Source organism: Carettochelys insculpta, chromosome 10 (assembly GCF_033958435.1).
Source record: "Carettochelys insculpta isolate YL-2023 chromosome 10, ASM3395843v1, whole genome shotgun sequence".
NCBI classification, from domain to species: Eukaryota; Metazoa; Chordata; order Testudines; family Carettochelyidae; genus Carettochelys; species Carettochelys insculpta.
In genome coordinates this window covers 577,138-591,971 of record NC_134146.1, presented here as the reverse complement: position 1 = coordinate 591,971, position 14,834 = coordinate 577,138, and the positions used below count along the sequence as shown (strand labels likewise).

General features: G+C 54.2%; 1 protein-coding gene across 2 annotated transcripts in view; it reads right to left on the bottom strand.

The window, feature by feature from the left end:
- SNED1 (sushi, nidogen and EGF like domains 1) overlaps positions 1 to 14,834 on the bottom strand; it is a 77,885-nt gene that overhangs the window by 42,978 nt on the left and 20,073 nt on the right. For both annotated transcript variants that reach the window (XM_075004105.1, XM_075004106.1), the window contains exons 2-4: positions 5,378 to 5,665; positions 2,827 to 2,967; positions 333 to 495 (exon numbers count right to left, since the gene is read on the bottom strand). In XM_075004105.1, the coding sequence (XP_074860206.1) occupies positions 333 to 495; positions 2,827 to 2,967; positions 5,378 to 5,665 (592 nt within the window). The remainder of the gene's footprint in view (positions 1 to 332; positions 496 to 2,826; positions 2,968 to 5,377; positions 5,666 to 14,834) is intronic.

Genomic DNA, 14,834 nt, shown 5'->3' with positions numbered 1-14,834 from the left:
TCAGCAGGAGGTGTATGTAAGGGACTTGGGCAGAAGTTCTGTCCAGCAGGTGGTGCAGGAACCACTGCAGGTGGGTTTGCTTGGCACTCTGGCCTGATGTCAATGCATCCAGTGTGTGTGGGACACTTATTCAACCACAGCCATTGTCTGGGCTGGTGGTTTCTAGGGTTCTCTCCCACAACACCTTTTGATCCTTTTCATGATACGTCCCACCACATGGCTGCTCTCCTCCCCTTGCTCATGGGCACTGGACTACCCAGGGAAAGAAAGAGATCCCAGAGAAGGGAGTGAAGAATTGTTTGTTTAAACAAACCTAACTGCTGTCCTCTTACTTGTGTTGTTGCAGCCCCCCACTTGCACCTGGGCATCATCGATTCTGAACACCCAGCGCCCGGGGATACCCACATTTGTCGTCATCTCCACGTCAACGATGTCATCGGTGCGGGATCCGGGGATGTTGAAGTAGCGCTTTCCATCACCGGCATTGAAACCTGCCTAAGGAGACATGGGCAGAGAGTGAGAAAACTCTCCTGTGGGGTGGTGAGGGAAAGAGACAGGGGGCCTTGTTTTCACCCTGGCCAAGCACACTGAGAAGCAGCAATGCACAAGGAATCATAGAATCCCAGGGCTGGAAGGGACCTCAGGAGGTCATCAGGTCCAACTCCCTGCCCAACGCAAGATCAACCCCAACTAAGTCATCCCAGCCATGACTTAAAGCCAGGACTTAAAAACCTCTAGGGATGGAGATTCCACTACTAGTAACACATTCCAGTGCTTCACAGCTCCTGGGGAAATAGATTTTCCTCATATCCAACCTACACCTCCCTCTCTGTAACTTCAGACCATTGCTCCTTGTTCTGCCGCCTGTCACCATTGAGAACAGTCTCTCTCCCCTCTCTTTAGAGCTCCCCTTCAGAAGGCTGCTAACAAGTCACCCCTCACTCTTCTCTTCTGCAAACTAATTAAGCTCAAATCTCTCAGCCTCTCCTCACAAGTCATGTGCTCCAGTCCCCTAATCATTTTTGTTACTCTCTGCTGGAGCCAGTCCAGTGCATCCCCATCCTTTCTGTACTGGTGGCCCCAGAACTGGATGCAATACTCCACATGTGGCCTCACCAGTGCCAAGTAGAGGGGAACAGTAACTTCTCTAGATCTGCTTGAAATGCTTCTCCTAATACACCCCACCATGCCATTAGCCTTCTTGGTGACAGGGAAACACAGTTGACTCATAGCCAGCCTTTCATCCACTGTAATCCCCAGGTCCTTTTCTGCTGCACTGCTACTTAGCCAGTCAGTCCCCAGCCTGTAACAGTGTTTGGGATTCTTCCTTCCAAAGTGCAGGATTCTGCACTTTACCTTGCTGAACCTCATCAGATTTCTTTTGGCCCAATCCTCCAATTTGTCCAGGTCACTCTAGATCCTATCTCTACCCTCCAGTGTATCTACCTGGTTTCTTTGTTTCTTTGACTGCTGGTTATTTCTCTATCATTTCGCTATTTGCCTATGCTCTGGGGGTGCCGGCCACCTGTATGCAGGGACCAGCACAGCAATGCCCTGGAAGCAGTGTGGTCTAGTGGTTAAGGCAGGAGACTGCGAATCAGAAGACCTAGCTGCAATTCTGGCTCTGCCATGCTGCTGGTTCTCACTGCTATTTTTAGTGTGCTAGCTACAGCCAAGCTAGAGCAGGTACATCTATCTGAGCTGGAAATGACACCTCCTGGTGTGCTGCCAGTGTCCTAAGTTTCTGCACAGAACCAAGTAGAATAGAGTCCAGATCACAGCCAGGCCTCCTAGGAAGGCAAACAACAATGGAAGGTGTACTCAATCCGGGCTGATAGTTATCCTGCACAGCTGCACACAGAATGGTTATGCACAGGGCCAGCCGACCTACTCAGGACAGCGTTAGCTAAAAGGAGTTCAGAAACTGGCTCTTTGAAACACTCCCCTGCATGGCTCAGCCTCAGCAAGCAGAAATATTTGCTGTCTCCATAATCTCCTCCAGCTGATGACTCACTCCTACATCGATTCTATTTTCATTCTCCTCTGCACCTGGCATTGCGTGTGTGTAGGATGTGCCCAGAAAAGTTTTGGACGGGCTCCATGGAAAGAAGTCAGGGCTTCTCCTCCCTCTGAGCGGCTGCAGCTCACTCTTGCAAACTCACTGACAAACTGCCACTAGGTAAGATTTTCTGAGCCTTCCCTTCTCTTGGCCTGAGTTAGGGTGGGGTGTTCCTGGAGTGCTGTCCGCCTGCCAAGGCGTATGGTTACACTGCTCTGTCTACAGCCATAAAATCCTCACTTCTGAATTCTGGGATGCAAAATGTGTCTGTTTCCTTTACACCTGCAACTTCCTGCCCTCTGGAGCCTCTCAAACAAGAGCAGGGAATGGGCCAAGGACAGATCAACTGGTGGGAAATTCACACATCCAAGTGGGCACCAGTTTCAAAAACCAACACTGCACCACCGCAGAGGGCTGGAATCAAAACACAACGGAAAGCTCGGCTTGCTGCGGCAGCTGCTGGGCTGCTCTGAGAGTCGGAGGTTAGGACAGGAAGAAATTAAGAGGCATTGGCCAATGTAAAGAACTGGGGTTTTGCTATAACAAAGCCCCCTATATGGGCTTAGCACAGGGGAGAAAGAGAGAACACATGGATATTTAAGAACGTCAGGGAGAGGAAAAAAAAAAAGCGCAACAAATGTTTCCAGTGGCTTCACGATCCTGGCAAGAAATAATAACTGAGTACAAGCAGCAGCACCCGGGGGCTCCAGCACCTTACAGTGCCAGGTGTGAGAGAGGAAGCAGAGGCTGCAGCGGGAACAGCTTACCTGTGCTGCAATGCCCCCCAGGCCTGCCAAATCTCCCCCACTGCTGGCATGCATGCCTGTGGTCCACGTGATAGACTCGTAGTTAAAGATGGTAAAGGAGAGTTTACCATCAGTGATGAGGACAATCTGGAAGGTGTTCACCTACAAGAAGAGGAGAAACATCCAGGTCAAGGGGAGGAGGAGCCAGAGCAGAGGAAGAAACAGCTGGGAATGGAGAGCAAACAGAGCTGTTTAGTTTGGGAGCACTCCCTGGAGAAAGACACTGTGCACTTAGTGAGGACAAAAGCTAGTGAAATCTGGCTGGGTGGAACAACTTGCCCTAGAAAATGGGTTTTTTTCCCCACAGAATTTTTTCCATGGGAAAAGACAGGTTTGCACCCAGTTTTCCATCAAGAAAACCAATGAGACGTTTTGCTTCATTGTGAGTTGACATTACATCAGTCTGCTTGCATTGCCAGTGCTGCAGGGCCTCACGGAACTGTCTCTGCCTGTGAAATGTCTATGCCTGTAAAATGTCATTTCAATGGACACATTTTGTCACTTCTGAAGGGAAACTCTCTGGGACTTTTCATTCTGAAAAACCTTTGCTATTTTCATAGTCTCATGCATCCGATGAAGCGGGTCTTTGCCCACGAAAGCTCATGCTCCAAAATATCTGTTAGTCTATAAGGTGCCGCAGGACTTCTTGTTGTTTTCGAAGATACAGATTAACACGGCTCCTCCCTGATACTTTGTGATACTTTGACTTCTTGTCTTGATTTAGTAGGAAAACCACTGCTGACTTATCAAGACTCCCCAGGGGATGGCAATTCCATTTTTTCAATCACCTCTCAGAAATTCAGTGTAAAAAAGTACACGTCCCAACTCCAAAAAAAAACCAAAAACAAACTAAAGAGAAATCCTGTAAGGGAGCTCCTTACACAGAAAGGCAGAACAATAATGATGGGATTATTTAGTTTTGGTAGGACATTGTTACAAGGGGACAGGATCAAAGTGTATGCACTAGGTCTTGAGAGGAAAGATAAGGGCACCTTTAGCTTCTCACTGATTTATGGGTATTCAGCCCCTCTGAGAATCAAGCCACTTCTTTAGGTACCTCAGTTTGGGTTTGAATCCTTAGAGTTTGGAACCAAAACCTAAACATGTTGGCCAAGTGATGGCTATTAGACAAGGATGACTATCAAATAACATATCAATTTGAGGTCAGTGGCATATAAGAATAAGACAACACAGGGTCTAAGTTCAGACGGAAGAATTTAGGGTCACATTTGTAAAAGCCAACCTTAATTCTCTCACTTCGATAAGCACAACTCCCAGTGTGCAAGCTGGGGTTTGGTAGAGCACTTCTGGACAACTTGCCCACAGAAAGCTGAAAACACGGGGACTTGCACACCTGTCTGAGGCACACCAAAGGTATATTCTGGTAGTTTGTTGATATGATGCAGGGACGGTACTGAACAGGAGGAACAGACTTGTCAATGAAGTGAGGAATTATCACCGTAGCTAAAGTTCTATCTACACTACGGACCTTATAGCAGCACAGCTGTAGCTGGCAGGAGAGAGCTCCCTCTCCCTCCCTAACGATAACTAGCAATATTGATGTAGGTAGGAGACATGTTCCCACTGACATGGCACAGTCCACAATGGTGCTGTGGTCAGGGAAACCCTTGTCGGTCAGGAGTGTATTTTTATAATGCCCAACAAATATTTTGCCAACAAATCTCAGTTGGGGATCTTGTGAAAACCCACAAAATCGACTGCTGACTGCTCTCTCGTTGGCTCCACTACTCCCCTGGAATGAGGTGCCTAAGGGACGTGGATGGGAGTGCTTCTCCTGTTGACTCCCTGCAGAGGAGACCCTGCAGTAATTAACTGAAGGTGCAGCAACTCCAGCGATCATATTCACAAAGACTGACTCTGCCCTGTGGTGTGGATCTGCCTTAAGGGCATGATAGCCTCATTGCACAGAGCTCCGTGCAATGGCTGGCTAAGGGAGGGTATTGATGATTCTTCTGTTTCCCTTAGTCAGAACTCTCTCTGTTCTTACTATATCTTAAAAATGCCTTCTTGATGTCCTTAATTCTACGGCTGTATGTTTCCCTTCATGTTCCTTTGGTTCCCTTATCAAATTTCTACAATTCCTAATTTCTGATTTATATTTGTTACTATTAACTTCTCTCTTCTTCCTTATATGTATATTTATAGCAGTCTTCACTTCTGCTCTAACTCAGACTGATTTTTTTTTTTAAGCAGTAGGCCTTCTTCCTCAATTGTGGCTTTTTAGGCCTCTACTAAGGTGTTCTTAATGCATTCAAAGTGTATCACTCACATTTTTCCAATGAAAATGTCCACTATAAAGTCTCTCATTAAGACCCACAGTTCCCTAATTCCTAAGTGCAGCTGTACAAGCGTGAGGGTCTACCTTTGTATTCTACATTCTGAGGGAGCAAATATAATTACTTTGGGCAACACGCAGAGCATAATCTAGAACGCCAGACATTGACCTTTCCCCATCCCATCCTCTGCCTGGCATTGAATGCCAACAACTCACTGGAGTAAAGGAGCTTCCTCCAAAGAAAGTGACCTGGTGCCAGGTGGCCACAAAAACCCAGAGGGCAGAGAACTCTGGGAATTCAGGAAAATACTGTCCGATGTCCTTGGTGGCTCTCTCCAAGATGGTCTGGTCCCTACTTTCCCGGTAATACACTTCACCTGCCCGTCGGTTATCCACATCAGCCCAGAAAGCTGCTACCACACACCGGTCATTGGAGATTGGGAAAGCGACTGGTGTAAACTGGGAAACTTCCTTCAAGAAAGAGATGATTCCATTGTTGTTTACCTATGAGGGGAAGAAGAAGAATTAAACATGGCAGAAAGAGGCAGCCAGCAAGAGAGAAGACTGATTGCCCACTGAATAGGGCACTCACCTAAGACTCAAGAGAGCTGGGCTCAGTTCCCTGCTTTGCTACAGACTTCCTACATGATCTTGGGCAAGTCACTTAGCCTCTCTGTGTCTCAGTTCCCCTATCCGTACAATGCGGGTGATAGCACTGTCAGGAGTCTTGTAAGGATGTGAGGTGCTTATTTCTACAGTAATGAGGGCCATACAAGTACCTCAGACAAATGAATCAGAAGCAGTCCCTGTAAGTTGTTGAGTGGTTGTTTCATGCTTTGACCTTCTGGAGTAGAAAGCTGATGTCCCTTACTGGGACCGACGGCAGGGCCTGCACTGGGACATGGGCTGGACTCTTATTTTAGAGGCTTTTTTTCCCTAACCATTGGAGCGTTCCCCTGTCTGGTTTTTTGAAGCACAGCTGTGCCCCTCACTTGGGTGTGGATGGGCTGTGGATGAAAAACGCATGCAGAGGCCCTGCCAACCCCTGCTCTGCTGCCTGGCTTACCCCTGGCTGGCTGCGACTGAGGTGTGAGCTGCAGCCTGGGGGGCTGGGAAGGAGAGCAGAACAAACCCAGCTCTGTTCTCCTGCCGGAGACGGGCCAGAGGAAGGAGCAACAGCTGAGAAAATGGCAGCTGCTGCCGCCGCAGCCACCACAGTTGAAACAACCAGTGCCCAGTTCACGTGGGTAGCTCCTGTGTTGCCGGAAGGGAGGGTGGCAGTGCCAGTGGAACTGGACTTCCCCTCCCCCACTTTCAATAGGTCAGGACTCAGCTTGAAGTGCACCTGGGGGGTGGGGGTGGTATCCTTCTCCTCCCTGCTCCAGGCCAGCTGCTGGGCTTGGGGGCTGCCGCCCTGCAGATGGCTAAGTGCTAACCTGCTGTGCTTGATCTCTGCACGTCACCTCCCTGCCCCCACTGGCACACCTGAACCTCTGCATTGCCACAGCTGGGCCCCTGCTGTCCCCACCAGTCCTGGCCCCCTCCCCGCAGTCCTCCAGAGAGCTGCGTCCCTGCATGGCTTTGTCTACCCTTCCCCAAGCATCAGGCACAACACCAAGCTCATCTCACAGGTGCCATGAGACCAACCAGCCCCTGGGGCTGCTAAGGAGAAGAGATCGATGTGTTCCCTTACGCCATCAGCCCATCCCTCGACATCAGTCTATGCATCACTGGCTGCTGCTGGAACCCCACATCTCCCAGGTGTGGTGCTCTGTCCACACCGAGACCATGGAGAGAGAGAATCTGTTTGCTCTGTGGCCTCATGCACCTCATAGCTCACACGGGAGCAGCGCATACGCCGAAGTTCAATCCTGACCACTACCAGCCTTTCTTGGCTTCCCAGCACTGCTCCCTTCAGACTTGAAGCAAGGCCAGCTACATGTTGGGCTTGGGCATTGCTGTCCGCTGGCCCTGTAACAGGGCAGAGAAGCTGCTGCATTTGCCTCACCTCCTTCCCAGCTCCACACTTCTGGAGCAGACCTGTGGCCAGAGGCTTCCTGGTGGCTGTACAAAGGGGCCTCTCTCTCCATCAGGGGCACGGCTTGTGCATCTCAGCTCTTGGCTGAGCACCTGGCAGATGCAGACCAGTGTACCCAGCCAACTGGGAGATGCTAAATCCTTTTCCTGTCTTAGAATTCTGCATTTCTATTATGAATGCAACTGCGCTCAATTGCTGTTAGACCAAAAGGTGTGTATTGGGCATTTCAGCGGGAACTGACTTACTGGAGAACTTAACTGTGCTTACAAGACTGAAGTCTTAGGGCTGAAGCATTCCCTCCTTAAAACAAGTGCAACTGGGACTTGCCCTAGATTCAGATTCTTCTGTCAGAGGCACACACATGCCGTGATGGGTTTTCTGAGAGAACACCTGTTGGCCTGTTTTCTGTACCTGAGAGCTATAAATACGGCTTCATGGGACTGATTACAGAATTATAAAACAATGGGGTAGGGAGAGACCTCAGGAGGTTACCTAGACCAAACCACTGATCAACCCCAACTAAATCATCTCAGTCAGGGGGCTTTGTCAAGCCTCACCTTAAAAACATCTAGGGATGGAGATTGCACCACCTCCCCAGGTGACCCATTCCAGGGCTTCACCAGCCTCCAATGAAACAGTTTTTCCTAATATATAACCGAGACCTCCCCGACCGCAACCTGAGACCATTGCTCCTCATGCTGTCATCTGCTACCACTGAGAACAGCCTCTCTCCATCCTCTCTGTAACCCCCTTCAGGCAGGTGAAGACTGCCACCAAAGCCACCCCCCCACCCCAATCTTCTCTGCTGCAGACTAGATAAGCCCCGGTCCTTCAGCCACTCCTCGCAGGTCAAGTTTCCCAGCCCCTCACCCTTTTCGTTGCCCTCCACTGGGCGCTCTCTAATTCGTTTCCCTGTTCTGTCATGGTAACGATCCAATGTCTCTGAACTGCTGAGTGCTAATGGGGGAGTTTTGGGCATTGCACTGAGATCCCAAACTGCCAGCCAGGGCACCCTGAAGACTCACGGAAGCACTCAGCAGCCTGAACAGCTGGCGTCATGTCTGTCTCACTGCAATGCACTTTATCGGCTTTGACTTTTTAGTGACTAATTTCTGTTTCCTAGTTAATGAATCTTTTGTCTGTTGACTGATGACTGGCTACAGTGTTATTCTGGTGAGAGATCCACTGACCTGGGTTTGTGACTAGCCTTCAAGGGCTGGAAGGGTGAATTTGGTTTTAATCACCTTTCACCTTAAGGTCCCGTTTGCAGGAGGGTGGAGTGGTGCCTGAAGGGGCTGCCCGCGCTCCAGGGTAAAAGCAGAGCAGTCATCTAGGAGTGCACTTTTGTTACGGACTCGGTGCAATCTAATGCTAGGCTCTCCCCGCATTGGACGTCTGCTCTGTTTTCTGAGAGCCTGCCCTCAGTTTGGCGTCCTCAGCTGCAAGTCATCCTAGGCACCAAATGAGATCTGTGCTATTGAGCCATCCACAGCAGGCTGCATGCCCTCTGGCTGGGTGAGATCCACTATGCACTGTGCCCACTGAAACCCACAGGAGATGCAAGACCTGAGGATGGGAAGGCAACAGTGACTCGCAGAAGCAGGATAGTTTGGTCTATGGGCCACTGGGCCAGAAGTCAGGAGATCAGGGCTCTAATTCTGCCTCTGCCACTGAGCTGCCATGTGACCTTGGGCAAATTCCTGCACTGCTATGTGCCTCACTTTTCCCTCCCACTTTCCCTCCATCTTGTCTGTTTCAATTGGTAGAGCTTTTCTGTGGGGGTGGGGGGGGGCCCTTCACCTTCACCAGCCTCACCTTCTGCGCCTGGCATCGAGGAAGGGTGACTGTGTGCTGTCATTCCTCCTCTCCTCCCACCCTCTGGGGGCTGGGGTGCACTGCGGCAGGTCCTGAGAAGCTCTCCCTGTGCCGCCCTTCTCCAGAGGCTCCATGCCCGCAGCTGCCAGTGGCTGGGGATCACAGAATCTGCGGAGCATCCTGTTCCCTGCCACCACCAAAGGAGAGCTGCCGCTGCAGCAAGTAAACACCCCCACACTCTGCCCAGCCTGAACCCCTTCCTGCACCCTACCTTCCTCCCAGACCCCAGCCCTGAGCTCCTCCTACACGCTAGCTCCTGCCTGGATCCCACACCTCCCGCTCAGCCTCCTGCCCTGAGTCCACATTCACACTCCAGACCCCTCGGCCCCAGCCTAGGGCCCCTTTCCTCAGCACTCTGAACACCTCCTCCCCAGCCCCACCCCAGAGCCCAAACCCTGAGCTGGAGCCCCCTCCAGTGCATGGGACCCCTCATCTTTGGCTCACCCAGAGCCCAGCGTGACACACAAAATCGAACAGCTCTGGCCTCTGGAAGAGTTCTCGTGGCCTTGGCCAATGGGACTGTAACCTCCACCATATGGAGAGTGATGCAGTCTAGCACCGAGCTGGAATTTAAAACACAGAGGACTTTAACCAAGCTGTGAGACTCTGAAAAGTGGCTGCCAGTCACCAGGAGCCCATGCACAGGCAAAGCAGAGTGGGAAACCCAACTGCCCCACTGTCACCACACGCCAACGCGTCCATTTCCGAAAGGGCCTGCTGGCCGTTCCCAGGGAAAAGGCCACATTTCTATCTGCTCTCAGCTGCCCGACCGCCCAAGAGCCCCCGGGCAGTGACGACGCACTTGCGCCCGGACTGCTTTCATAAACACCAAAAACAAACTCGGAGAGGGACAAAAATACCAAACAAAACGAAAACAAAGATGAACAAAATCCCAATAAACCCAGGACCAATAACCAGCCCCGCGCCCCCCGACAAACCCCAGACAAGGAACATTGACGGTACAGGGTCAAAGAGGAATTGCTCGGACAGCCACGATTCAGGCCTCACTTGCTCAGGCAACATGAACTACCCATTCAAGCTGTCTGGGCTGAGGCAGACAGTGCCCTTAGGGGTCACCGTCTCTCCACTGCAATTGGAACCACCGCCTTAGTCTGGAAAAAATCCCATTGCTACCAATGCATGCGCCAAGGGACTACTTCACTTGTCTCAGAGCAGCCTCGGGAGCAGCTTGGCCAACAGCCCTAAAGCTATAAACAGAGCACCCCAGTTGTGCCCTGACCTCCTGGTGAGCCTTGCAGCTTCTCCCCAGCAGCAGGAGCCCAGAAAGGTACATCTCCTTTCCTGACCTACGGAGCTACCCCGCTTCAGCGATATCAGGGCCAGGTTGTACGTGCTCTGGGGGTTAGAGCATTGAACTGGGACTCAGGAGACTTGCTCCCCCTGCCACCTTTCCCACTGAGCCACTGGGTGAGCATGGGAAAGTCACCTCACCTGTGAGTCTCAGGGCTGGTCTACACATGCGAGTACATCCATGTGCCAGAGATCCAACTCTTGGGGTCAGCTGGTGGGTCTAGTCGAGAGGTGCTAAATGGAGTGCTGCTCTGGCTGCAGAAAGTCGAGCCTGGCAACGTTGACTCCAGCTGTGTTTGTCACGTCGCTGGCACTGCGTAACTTAGTTGGAATTTGCCCCTGGTGTAGACCTGCCCTCAGCTTCCCCATCTGTTAGACCAGGGCCTTTTTTCCATAATATAAGAACAGCCATACTGGGTCAGACCAAAGGTCCATCTAGCCCAGTATCCCGTCTGCCGACAGTAGCCAGTGCCAGGTGCCCCAGAGGAGGTGAACCGAAGACAATGATCAAGCGATTTGTCTCCTGCCATCCATCTCACGCCTTCGACAAAAGGCTAGGCACCATACCTTACCCCTTGCTCATAGCCATCTATGGACCTAACCTCCAAATATTCATCGAGCTCTTTTTTAAACTCTGTTAAGCCGCGTCTACACATGCACACTACTTTGAAGTAGTGGCGCCAACTTCGAAATAGCGCCCGTCATGGCTACACGTGTTGGGCACTATTTTGAAGTTAACATCGATGTTAGGCGGCGAGACGTCGAAGTCGCTAACCCCATGAGGGGATGGGAATAGTGCCCTACTTCGACGTTCAACTTCGAAGTAGGGAACGTGTAGTCGTTGCGCGTCCCGCAACATCGAAATAGCAGGGTCCTCCATGGCGGCCATCAGCTGAGGGGTTGAGAGACGCTCTCTCCAGCCCCTGAGCTCAATGGTGGCTGCGTGGAGCGGCCCCTTAAAGCTCCCCGCCCCCTCCCTTCCTGTGCAGGAAGCTGAGAGAACGTGCAGGCGGTAGCCCAGACACGTGGCCAGCCTGCACGTCCCTCAGCCAGCTACAGACACCCACCCAGCTGCGATGGCCGCACGGCAGCCCCCCAAGTGCCCCCAGGGGACCCCCCCCCCAAAGGGGAGCCAGGGCTCCCAGCCCAGCAGCCAGGCGGGGAAGTGGCAGTGGGGCCCCTCCTGGACGGAGACCGAGCTGCGGGACCTGCTGGGGCTCTGGAGCGAGGAGGAGGTGCTCCAGGTAATGGGGAGCAAGAGGCAGAATGCGGATGCGTTCGCTCGGCTGGCCGAGGGCCTGGCCGCCTGGGGTCACCCTGCCTGCACTCCGGATCATGTCCAGAGTAAAGTGAAGGAGCTGCGGCAGGGTTACGCCCGGGCCCAGGATGCGGCCGGCCGATCTGGGGCCGCCCCCGTCACTTGCCCCTTTTACAGGGAGCTCAGGGACATCCTGGGCCCCCAGCACACCTCCTCCCCTCCGGCCACTCTTGATACCTCGGCCGAGGAGCTCCAGCAGGCCCCGGAGGCGGAGTCTGCCCCGGAGGCAAGTCCCGCACCCCAGGGGCCCCCCCAGGAGCCCACCCCCGGGGCACCGGAGGAGGAGGAGAGGGACTCCTCCTCCAGTGACGTTGGCCTCCATGTCATCCTCCCATCCAGGAGCTCCAGCCGGGCGTCCGCCCCCCGGTTGTCCCCCGACCGTGGGAGTGGACCGTCAGGTATGTACCCGCCCGGTGCACACCCCTGGGGTTGAGGGGCAGGGGTAATAGATATGACCAGGGCCCTCCACATGCCCAGATGACCATGGCCCCAAGGACAGCAGTGGCATGTCCCTCAGAAGAGTGCATCAGCCCCTGCCCCCCCCAGCACGATAGTGCCATGCCCCATCCCCGGGGCTGGGGGGAGCGGAACCTCTAGGGTCCCCCGGGGGGAGGGGGTGGGACACCCAGCAGCAGCAGCAGCAGCAGCAGCAGCAGAATGTGATGGAGTGGGGGGAGTGCAAATGTGAGACTCAGGCTAGATATGAGAAACAAGCTGAATAGCTCCCAGTGGCTAAGGATGATCCTGGGGCTACAACTGGCAGGTAACACCTCTGCCCTGAACAAAGAGGAGGGAGGAGCCGAGCTGGGTTTGAATCGGGGGGCGGCAGTTAGAGGCTAGGGGAAGGGAGAGCTAGAAGGCAGCCAGCCTGAGGAGGGGGAAAGCTACACCCCAGAGGGGCACCCCTCGGGGTCTTCTCCCCAGGACGGGTTGGAAGGACCGTCTCTGACTGCTGTACTGACGCTTCTGAGAGAAACTGGGCATCTGTTGCCTAATAAACCTCCTGTCGCACCTGCTGAGTGAGTGAGAGTCACTCCTGCCAGTGGACGGGGTGCAGTGCAGGGGGACCCCTGAACCCCATCACAGCAGCATCTCCCGGGGACGGGGATGGGGAACCTGCAGCAGAGGGGTGGGGGGACAAGGGCCACGGCTCGGGGCCCACACTAACGGCTCTCTCCACTCTTCTCCCCCCTTCCTGTGTTCCGCAGCTGCACCATCGGAAGGACCGGAGAGCGCCGGCAAGGCGTCAGTGGTCCCAGAAAGCTCTCCGGGGCCATCACTCCAGGCCAGCCCCTCGGCGGAGGACCGACCGGCCCCACGGCGGGGAAGACGGCGGACCCAGCACCAGCAGCCGACGGCTACGGACCCCCAGCTGCTGGCCCTCCACCGTCGGCAGCTGGAGGTTGCCGAGCAGCGGCTGCAGGTGGAGGAACACCGCCTCCAGCTGCAGGAGAGGGCGCTGGCCTGGCGCCAGGAGGCATGGGGGGCCTACATGCAGACCCTCAACTGCATTGCGGACTCCCTGGCCCCCCAGGCTGCGCCGGCAGCTGCAGTACCCGCCCTGCCTGCTCCACCTGCTGCTCCACCCGCTGCTCCAGCCGCTGCGCCGTCCGCCGTCCCACCGCCACCAAGGGCCATTCCGCCGAGGGGGACCTGGGGCCAGCTGACACTTGCCGGCCACATCTCCCGGTCCGCCTGGCCCCCAGCCAGCCCCGGCCAGGGCTGCGGCCAAGGCGGGGATCCTGGCCGCCCACCCCCAGCGCTGGACTGTAGGGGCGTGGGGCCCAGGACGTGGCCCACCCCCCTTTGTATATATTCCCCCCAGTTTATTGTTATTTTGTTGTAAATAGTTTGTATATTTGACCCATTACTATGCTGATCCTTACCCCCCCATGTAAATAGTTCTCCCCTTCCTTGTCTTCCCCTTTCATGTTATCCCTATTTTTATAATGTATATATATTTATCAGTTAGATTTCCCCTGTACATAGTTAGTTTGTCTTGTTCATAATATTAATAATAATAATAATAATAATAATAATAAGAGGAAGAAGAAGAAGAAGAAGAGTTCTAGTAAAGATGTTTGAGTTGACAAACAACTGTCTGCTTTTATTTTTACAAGAAAAGTGGGGGGGGTGCTCTTGGGTGTGTGCGTAGGGGCAGGGAGTGTTGGGGAGGATGGGGAGGGTGCAGTGGGGGGCCTGCCAGCGTTCACCCCGCGGCCTCATCGAACTGGGCCCGCAGGGCCTCCCGGACCCGGGTCCCTTCAGGGTCCACGTGGCGACTGGGGGCAGCGGGTGGCTGCACATCGGCCCTGCCGGCCTCCACGGCCCAGCCCTGAAAGAAGGCCTCCCCCTTGCTCTCCACTAGGTTGTGCAGTGCGCTGCACGCGCCCACAATCTGGGGGATGTTGGTGGGGCCCGCATCAAGGCGGGTGAGGAGACACCTCCAGCGCCCTTTGAGGCGCCCAAATGTGCGCTCACCACCTGGCGCCCGTGGTTCAGGCGCTGGTTGGAGCGCTCCTGGCTGGCAGACAGATGGCCCGTGTACGGGTGCATGAGCCAGGGCTAGAGGGGGTATGCTGCATCTGTGATGACGCAGAGGGGCATGGTGGTGTCCCCCACAGGGATCTCCCGCTGGGGGATGTAGGTCCCCGCCTCCAGCCGGCGGCACAGGCCCGAGTTCCGGAATACCCGGGCGTCGTGGGTGCTGCCAGGCCAGCCCACATAAATGTCCAGGAAATGGCCCCGGCTGTTCACCAAGGCCTGGAGGACCACTGAGTGGTAGCCCTTCCGGTTTATGTAGAATCCTCCACTGTGTTCTGGTGCGCGGATGGGGATGCGAGTCCCATCCAGAGCCCCGAAGCAATTGGGGAAGCCCAGGGTGGCAAAGCCCGCGATGGCGGCATCCGGGTCCCCAAGCCACATGAGCCTGTGGAGGAGCAGGGCGTTGATGGCACGGACAACCTGCAGGGGAAGCACATGGGAGAGCACCAATGAGGGGTGTGCAGGGTGTGTGTGGCCCTCCACTGCCAGGGCTGCCTCCTCCCTCCCCCCGTGGGTCCTCTTACCTCCATGAGGACAGCGCCGACGGTGGCCTTGCCGACGCCAAACTGCTGGCCCACGGATCGGTA